Source organism: Cucurbita moschata, unplaced genomic scaffold (assembly GCF_002738365.1).
Source record: "Cucurbita moschata cultivar Rifu unplaced genomic scaffold, Cmos_1.0 Cmo_Scf00045, whole genome shotgun sequence".
Classification (NCBI taxonomy): domain Eukaryota; kingdom Viridiplantae; phylum Streptophyta; class Magnoliopsida; order Cucurbitales; family Cucurbitaceae; genus Cucurbita; species Cucurbita moschata.
The window spans coordinates 652,133-660,618 of NW_019268561.1; the positions used below are offsets into that span (position 1 = coordinate 652,133).

An 8,486-nucleotide genomic window follows, 5' to 3' on the forward strand; every position below is an offset into this window, starting at 1 on the left:
AGGCTGCTGGTTGGGGGAGTGTTGGCCATGCACAAGTTGTTCTCCAAGGAGGTTGTAGACAATACCCAAAGACCCAATCTCGGTTATCCGAAAAAGTTGGAAGGGGAAGAGGAGAAGATGCTGGGGTTCACATCCCAAAAAACTTGGAGCAAGAAGGTGAGTAGACTTTATTGAGAAGGGGTAAGGAGTCACCAATAGAGGTTAGTATGGGGGGAGGCCGTAAGAAGGAATCGAGATACGAGGGGGCAGGCGTGAAGGTGACTATGAGTGATGATGAAGAACTGTTGAGCTCTCAGAGAAGGAAAAAATTGGATAATAAGGAGTAACTCCTATATTTTCTACTTTATAGTTCCTCATAGTTGTTAACCTCAAGGTTAGGAGGAGGATGATAGATGAAACAGGGGTGATGTTGATGATCAAATCATTGACACAACCTTTGGCAGTGTGTGTGACTATGGAAGAGATCGGTGAAGATTAAAACGTAACAAAGGTGTGGCCAAAAGAAAGGAGTTGGCGTTAGAGGAAAGTTTGGGCTAGATTTGTTGGTTGAGTTCTTGAAATGTTGAGTGGGTCGATCACACATCAAGTATGTACAACAAACAAAGGATTCCTCTTTCTTTCTCTTACGTTGCTTCGAATATTCATAGTTTGAACTATTGCAGTTTCTCATAATTTGAATGTTCACATTTGTGTAAGTTTTGATCATCCCCTGGTTGGCACTTTGAACGTGCCATTTAGCCTTCGAACTAATAATGTTCATGTTCCTACTGCTTTAGATAAGAAAGGATGGACTGTTCTTAGGGAGATGGTAAGAGAATTTCTCTTAAAACAAAGGTAGTTGAAGCATTCAAAGCCTATTTCTTTTATTCAGATGATTTATTTGCTTCAGTTGTTTCATTGTCAAAATCCTTATGCTTTAGACGAATCTTGTGTTCTGCTTTCAACTCATTTATATTCTCTACTGAAGCTTTTAGCCAATTACAAGTTGTTACTCTTCCTGGTTCAAAGGTACAATTCACCAAAGATGTCTCAAGACACTCAATGCCTAAGAAGAATCTTTCTGGTTCTAATTCAGATGAGGAATTCGATGTAAGTTCGAGTAGCGAGGAATCCATTTTTATTGTTCCAGAAGTAGAGCTGGCCGGTCGGTTTGTAGATGATTTATTTGTAGATCTAAAAGATCTATCTACAAATGAAGTTAATGAGCAAGGGGTTGATCTATCTTTAGTGTTCTTGTTTTCGCTGTAATGTAACTCTTCCCATAGGCTAGTCACCAAACCTTGAAAGTTTTCCATGGAGATCCTATAATTTCCTTTTGTTTTCTTTTTGCTACTGTGAGATGTTTTACCAATCCTTTCGTGAAGAGATCGGCAATTGATCTTCACTTCTCATGGTTGGTGTTCGGATGATTTTGGCAATCACCTTTTCCCCGAGAAAATGCCATAAGGAAGGCGGCTTCTACATGCTTTGTTCTCTCATATAGAAGCGGCGCTCAGTCCGATGCTTGTTGCTCCAACTTAGGAGTAGGGGATTTAGAGACTTTTTCCGACTGAAGGCTGCTATGCTAGTTGTAGGGCTCCTGCAGTTGATCATTAGAGTTTGGCGTGGAAAAAGTGGATTTTAGAGCGGGTCCGAACGCAGGTACAAGTTTCTCATATTCAGTTGCTTGATGATATTCTTCTATTTTGTGAACAGAGTATAAATAGCTTGTGGAACAGGTTTAAAGTTTAGAGAATTTGCCGATTTGTTCGAGTTGGAAGCTGAACTGTGGAACGTCTCCATCATCAATGGATTCGAGGTCATATAATAAAATGGAGTATCCTATGATAGAATTTTGAACAGTCACTTGTCCTCAGGTTCTTGTCGTTTTTGGCCTTCTTTTTGTTCTGTCGCGAGTCGAGAGATGCAGCTCGTATCAAAACAATCTAGATCTCTACCCAATTATTACCCCTCTTCACATTTCGGGGAAGAACTAGCTAGCTCTAAGCTTTTGTAGGGCCTCTTACTCCTAATCAACTCGTTCGGTTTCAGCCCAGTTTGGTTGCAGTTGGCCACTGCACGGAAATACGACTCGTAGATAAACTTATATTTGATTTCTAGGTTCAGACAATTCAAACCTCGAAGTCTTTTAGAAGGAGATGCCATATCTTCCATTGAACATTTGGAGTTATTGGTTTAGAATGCACAGTTCGTAGAAAAGAAATATAATTACAATGTAAATATTTTCTTGTGCACATCAAACATCTCTGACGAAGACAGTAGAGGTTCCTGCATTACATCAAATAAAAATAAATAAGTCGTTATGTCGTTAAATTTCACTGTTATTATAATTCTTGTTTCGAGTTTTATTCAAATTTTAGTTTATTATTCATTAAAAATCGATGTTGTAAGACCTTGCCGTTAGCATTTCGATTCATTTACTACTAGCAAAGATGATAAGTCTTTTTTGGTAGCGTTTGTATTTCTATGTACAGTTCTGACTTCTCTATCACATGTTTGAAAAGGGCGGTCTCTCACTTGATTTGGTACGTAACTCATGGTTTTGGTTATATTTTTCCCTCCCTTACTACCATCGGCTCATCGAGAACTTAGTAGAGCTTTGTTGGTGAGTTAATTTTATTAACATGTTCGAAGTTGGAGGTTAAAATTGAGTTACTTGGAAATAAATAAAGTAAAAAGTGAAGAGTAGAGAGTAATAATGTGACCTGAATTTGCTTATACCCAAACAATCTTCGGAAGAACGGGAAGGCGATACAACCTCGTTTGTTGGCCTTCTCAACAGCATTGTGCATGCAATCCAAGAGATGTCCATATGTAACGTTCCCATAAGTCTTTATCAAGTCGATCAAAATGAATGTCATTGCTCCGTTCATCGACTTTCCTGTCAATATCTGCACCCATTCCCATCATCAACAACTCAACATTACTACACAACTAACTAAACTAGACTAAGTCTCGTCTTCTTAAATATTATAATCCATAAGGTCCCTCGAGCTCGTTAGTCTTTTTGAGTAATAAATTAAAAACTATAATCATATCTATTTTTGAAAGTTAATAGCTTTCGCGTCAAATATAATTCACTGCCCAAAACGTTAAAGTATCTTTCGCTACCACCTACATTTAGAGATGTCCACGAGGAAGGGCAGGGATGGGAAGCCTTCCCCGTGCCCATCTTCACGAAATTCTCCATTTTTTTTTGTAAGGATCGGTGCAAAGATTCTTGACGGAGAATTCATGGGGATTGAGTTTCCCTTGGATGATTTTCTCCATTTATCTAACGAAAAAAATAATCTTTACTCCTTCCCCATTCCCTTTTCGGTCTCTCTAAGATGAATATTTCTATTTATATAATTCCCACGTTATTGAAATAAAATAATTTGTAACCTCTTCTAAATCTTTATTAAACTAATTTTATTAAAAAAAATAAAAGAGACCAAACTAAAGTTTTAGGACTAAATTAACAAAAAAAATACTAAAAATTATCGACCAACCTTTTTAAAATTACCATATTTCAATTTTTATTTTTAGAAATAATTTTATTAAAAAATCATTTATAAATTTAGTCCATTCTCAATCATTTAAAAAAAAGAAAATTAGTAAATTTTTTAATTTTCAATTTTGTGATAATTAATCCTTAAATTTTAAGAATATATATATATATATATATTTTTTTTTGTATATCAAATAATTCTTTAATTCAATCACATTTTATAAAAACTAAGGTGAAATTTATTAAATATAAAATATAAAATATAAAATATAAAATTCATATTTAATAAATGTGGGAGATGATGTCTTACGGAAGTATCAGCAGCGAACTGATCATCTCCACAGGCACTCAAAGAAATCGCCAATCCGCCGCTAGTCGCCTTACTCGCCCCCGACGGCGGCCGATTATCGATCCACTCATCCCTTCCACCATCCGAAAACCTCACACTCCTAAATCCAAATCCAAATCGAAACACAAAAGAACAGAGGAACCGATTCAAACCTGGTGCGATCGTAAACATAGGCGAGATCCAGAATGGTTCCGCTGTGGCAAGCGTCCACAATGGCGTGGAGATTGACGCCGCTTCTGAGAGGCGAAACAATGGTGGCGTTGATTTCGTTGTCGCTAATCATTCCTTCCTCCAAGAAATCGACGGGGCATATGGTCTCGTCGTAGCCGTCGAGTTCGTCCATTGCGAAATCCGGCTGCCGCAATCCGTGACCGGAGAAATAGAACACCAGGCTTTCGCCTCCGTAGCAATCCTCCACTAGCCATTTTAGACTGCTCTGAATGTTCTTCTTCGTCGGAATTCGCTCTGGATTTGCTTCGTCTTCTACATTGTTTGTTGCCGCGATTCCAAAATGTTAGGGTTCTTAATAATCTTCATTAAAATTAAAATTAATAAAAATACCTAAATATTTTGTACTTTCTTTAAAAAAAAAAATTCATAAATTTAAATAATATCATCATTATTATTTTTAAGAATACAATTTATTTAAAAAATATTCCAACTTTTAAATTTTCAAAATAAAAATTTCCCCCAACTCTTAATAATATAAAATTTTTATTATTATTCTTCTAATATGAATCGGAAAAGTTCAAGAATATTTTTGAAACTGAATATTTTCAATAGGGATATTTTTAAATTTTTTTAAAAAAATTAAGAATATTAACGGATTCAAAATTTAAGAACACGAATTTGAGAAAAATGACATGGGTCAATTTTTTTTTAATTCGTTTAATACAAATTTTATTTTTTATTAAATAATGAATCTGACCATAATTTTTTTTCAATTGGGTCTCTCCATATACGTCTTAAAAAATTAGTTGAGAATAAATAAAGTTAATAAATAAAATAAATATATGTATATATAACTGTACTGTAAACAAAAATGTTATTTTTAAAATTAATAATAAATTTGAAATAATTATGAAGTTAAAGAAAAAATAAAATAAATACATGTATATATAATTGTATTGTAACAAAAAAAAAATGTAATTTTTAAAATTAACAATAAATTCGAGTGTGTTGGATTCAACCGTCTTGAATAATTAAGAAGACTGACTTAAAATTATTAAAAAAATTTATTTAATGAATAAATAAATGTTTCTTAAAAACCGAAAAAACAAGGTGGATGATGTAAAACCTGTAAGAATACGAATGTTTTGTTTGAGATATGAGAAATGGTTGATCAACAAATCTTGCATATTCAACACATCATTCACTGTGCCATGTAGCCTATGCTTCCAATTCTTGTAACTCACCCCACATAGGAGAGCTCGCTTTCTCAGACCCGTGTCCGACGCAGAGGAGGAGAGGCTTTTCATTGGGGACGGTGGTGGCCGGAGTTCCATTTCCGCCCCCAATTCATCATCCCGACTCGTGTGCAGTGCCCCGACATCGGAGGAGGAAGAAGAAGAAGGTTTGAACTTGATGCATTTGCATTTGAAGGGAGTGAGTTTTGTGTGGTTGTTCTTGATCTTGCAACACCAACATTCACTTTTGGTATCCATTTTAATGGCCTTCTCACCCCAAAGAAGTGAATGGGAGAATATATAAAAGTCCCAAGTGCAACTTTAGATGAAAGAATCTGTTATTATTCTTTCGATTTAGTGCTTAAACTTTTTCGTTATTTCGTTTTGGTTCTCTTGTCACTCAATTTTTCCTTTAGTTAGTCAATCTCAGTTTCGTGTCTAGGTGGGAAAGGGTCAATCGTGTGGATCCCTTCATCGTCTCGGTTCTGAGCTCGTGCAATTTAGCATTATTGTAAGCGTCATCTTCATCATTGCTTGTCGACATTTTCCCACCATCCATCTTATGGAAAACGGTCCCATATGTTGTTTTTTTTTTAAGAAGTAATGATGGGGAGAGAGAACAAAAAAACAAATCTAAAGTTAAAAAAGTAGATTATATTCTCGACCAAAAGTTCAGAAGTCTTAGTCTCAGCCCTTCAATAAAAAAAAGCTAAAGGAGACTTTAATAAAATTTCTAGATACCAATTTAAACTAACTTAATTTGTCTAGATATCATATTCTCGACTAGAAGTCACGTGTTATTAGGCTGGTGTATGTAACACCCAAAAAAGAAGTTGTCCCACCTTGTTTATGTTGAAAAGTATGGAGTTAGGGTTTACTATAAAATGGAGGTCCCTTATTTCTTTTCATCCTACTTGAACGGTCCAAACCCAGTCGAAAAATATTTTTTTTCCGACTTTAGGTCAATATTTTGGCTGATCGGGCTTGGATCAAATATGTTCAGACTATTCCTACTAGTTTCAACCAACTCTTTGTAAGGGTTTAGTTAGTTTATTTGGAGTAATTCTAAATTATTTTATGAAAAATTTTGTGCCAATTCTTTGAGTGAAATTCTAATTTATGATTGTAGGACTCTTTAGGTAAAATTAAATTTCAGAGAGCAACCTTACGGTAGCATCAAAGAGGTCGTAGTAACTTCGCGCTTAGGTCAACCAAGTAAGTGGTTCTACTATCGGTTTGGTTGAATGAATTGTTTTATGTATGATGACACGTGTCAATGGCCCTGCATGTGTCATATGTGTGATATGTTTGATGATATGATATGTTTTACTAATAAAACGTCATATTATGTGACGACGAATTATAATATGCTATGAAATGCCATGATACATCGTGATATGATTATGTTAGGCCATGATATATTATGATATGCTATGAAATGTTTTGAGATAAGAGAATTTATGATGCACAATCTCTCAGATATGTTTTAAGGGTTATGTTATAAATGAAACGATTTTGTAAGGGGTTATCTTGCATGTATAAATGTATGTTCGTGTGCATCCGAACACTTCTCTTTTATGATGAGTACGAACGCATACGGTATGAAAAGGAAAACGATCGTCATGTTTATCATGACGCTACAATGGTCGTTATTCCTTATGGGTGTCTCACAACAACACCAAAGATGCTAGCCTGACCAACCGAAAGTCCAAGAGGTGTGCGAGCCCGTCTAGTGGCCCCATGCTCGCACATGTGGGTCGTGTGTAGAGCAATAAATACACATCCAATTTGTTTGGGCTGAAAAGCGTTCTACGAGAATACGGTTTTAAACGATAAGTCTCATTCATATTACATGTGTTTGTGTTTGCATTCCCTGATCTTAGTGGGGTCACTTACGGAGTATTTCTTAAAATACTCAACCATTGTACTACTTTTATATTTCAGGTAAAGGCAAGATACCTCTGTCCGGTTGACAACAGCGGACAACGTTGCATCAAAAATCATGGAACATGTGTTAGGGTAGTTGCATTTTATTTTGTAGAACTTAGGTTAGTCTAGGGCATCATTTTAATCTTTTTCTTTGGTTTTATTTTATTTTGTATTGAATATTTCTTGTTATTTGATGTATTGTTTTTAGAGGCATTAAAAAATTATGATGACTCGAGAAATCCGATCAATTCAATGAATTAGATTGGTTCATGAGTTCCCTCTAATTAAATTGAGTTGAACTAAACCAATCATGTTTTACGAGCTAACATTTTACTTTTATTAAAAACAAAAATTTAAAGAAGTGATCCGAACAACTTAAATCAACCCAAGTAAAAAAAAGGGTTCACTATTTACAATCCGAACAATGGGATTGGATCTACAAAATGATCTAACCTGACTCGACTCAACCTAACCCACGAACAACCCTAGTTGTTTTGGTTTCATGGAGGTTTTGAGTTCTTCGAACATTCTCGAACAACGAAAGCGAGTGATCTGTAACCCAAAGTCTGAAAGGAATCGTCTTTATTGGACCATATGCTATAAAGTATAGAGAAGAATAGGGTTCTTATTCGTTGCTTGATGTGTTTGAAATGGAAATATTAGCTTAGATTTGATGCTACGAAGGCTTTATTCCCAATTCACCATACCTGTTTTCAAGTCAAAAGGTTTGGATTTTTTCTTTTCAGAGAATATCATTACTTCAACATCACTTTTGTTTGTATTAAACAAATTTTGGGAACAAACAAGGCCAAAGGGCCTAATATGTGACCCTAAGCTCGGTCCACGACATTCGACATAGTCCAACTTCTAGTTGATGATCGTTCATCCCAACCCAACTCATTTACACCTCTATGCGGTTGGGTTGGATTGTGAAGTAATTTTAGGTTGGATTGGGTTGGTCCAGAAACATTCCTCAACCCAACCCGACCCATGTACACCCATACTTCTCCCAGTTGATCCCCCTGTAGAACTTGTGCTGCTCCTAGTCGGCTCCTTTCGAATCGTGCGGCTTCTTTTGCTTAAATGACTCGGCTTTGTTCCATTTTACATGTTTTGTTTTGGACTCACTTAAGGCTGGCGTCAATTTAGCTACTGTTTTAGCTGGATTAATATTATAGTTGTAATCTATAGATGAGTTCTAAGATCGTTTGTATGATTGATTCGAATGCCGTAGGTGGAATTAGATCCCGTTAAGGCTGAATCTTGAATCGTGAATAAAAAGACAGACAAAAAAAAAAAAAAAAAAAAAAAA

The 8,486-nt window shown here is 35.5% G+C and overlaps 1 protein-coding gene across 2 annotated transcripts; it reads right to left on the bottom strand.

Moving 5' to 3' along the window:
* Positions 1–2,124: 2,124 nt before the first annotated feature.
* LOC111434681 (metacaspase-1-like) lies at positions 2,125–5,527 on the bottom strand. Of its 2 annotated transcripts, none has more exons than XM_023072155.1 (5): positions 5,137–5,527; positions 3,992–4,322; positions 3,801–3,912; positions 2,545–2,891; positions 2,125–2,500 (listed from the first exon to the last, which is right to left on the bottom strand). In XM_023072155.1, the coding sequence occupies exons 1-4, from the start codon at positions 5,501–5,503 to the stop codon at positions 2,589–2,591; spliced, it is 1,113 nt and encodes a 370-aa protein (XP_022927923.1). In that variant the 5' UTR covers positions 5,504–5,527; the 3' UTR covers positions 2,125–2,500; positions 2,545–2,588. The 2 variants fall into 2 exon arrangements, with proteins under 2 accessions (XP_022927923.1, XP_022927924.1); XM_023072156.1 differs by having other exon boundaries at positions 2,125–2,268; positions 2,706–2,891; positions 5,137–5,525.
* Positions 5,528–8,486: the final 2,959 nt, after the last annotated feature.

What these genes read in the sequence shown, in the direction of transcription:
- LOC111434681 (XM_023072155.1), bottom strand. Translation starts at nt 5,503, where the DNA reads ATGGATACCAAAAGTGAATGTTGGTGTTGCAAGATCAAGAACAACCAC. An exon ending in AAACATTCGTATTCTTACAG is followed by an intron (nt 4,323 to 5,136) that starts GTTTTACATCAT and finishes CAAACAATGTAG; the next exon opens with AAGACGAAGCAAATCCAGAG. An exon ending in TATGTTTACGATCGCACCAG is followed by an intron (nt 3,913 to 3,991) that starts GTTTGAATCGGT and finishes GGATGGTGGAAG; the next exon opens with GGATGAGTGGATCGATAATC.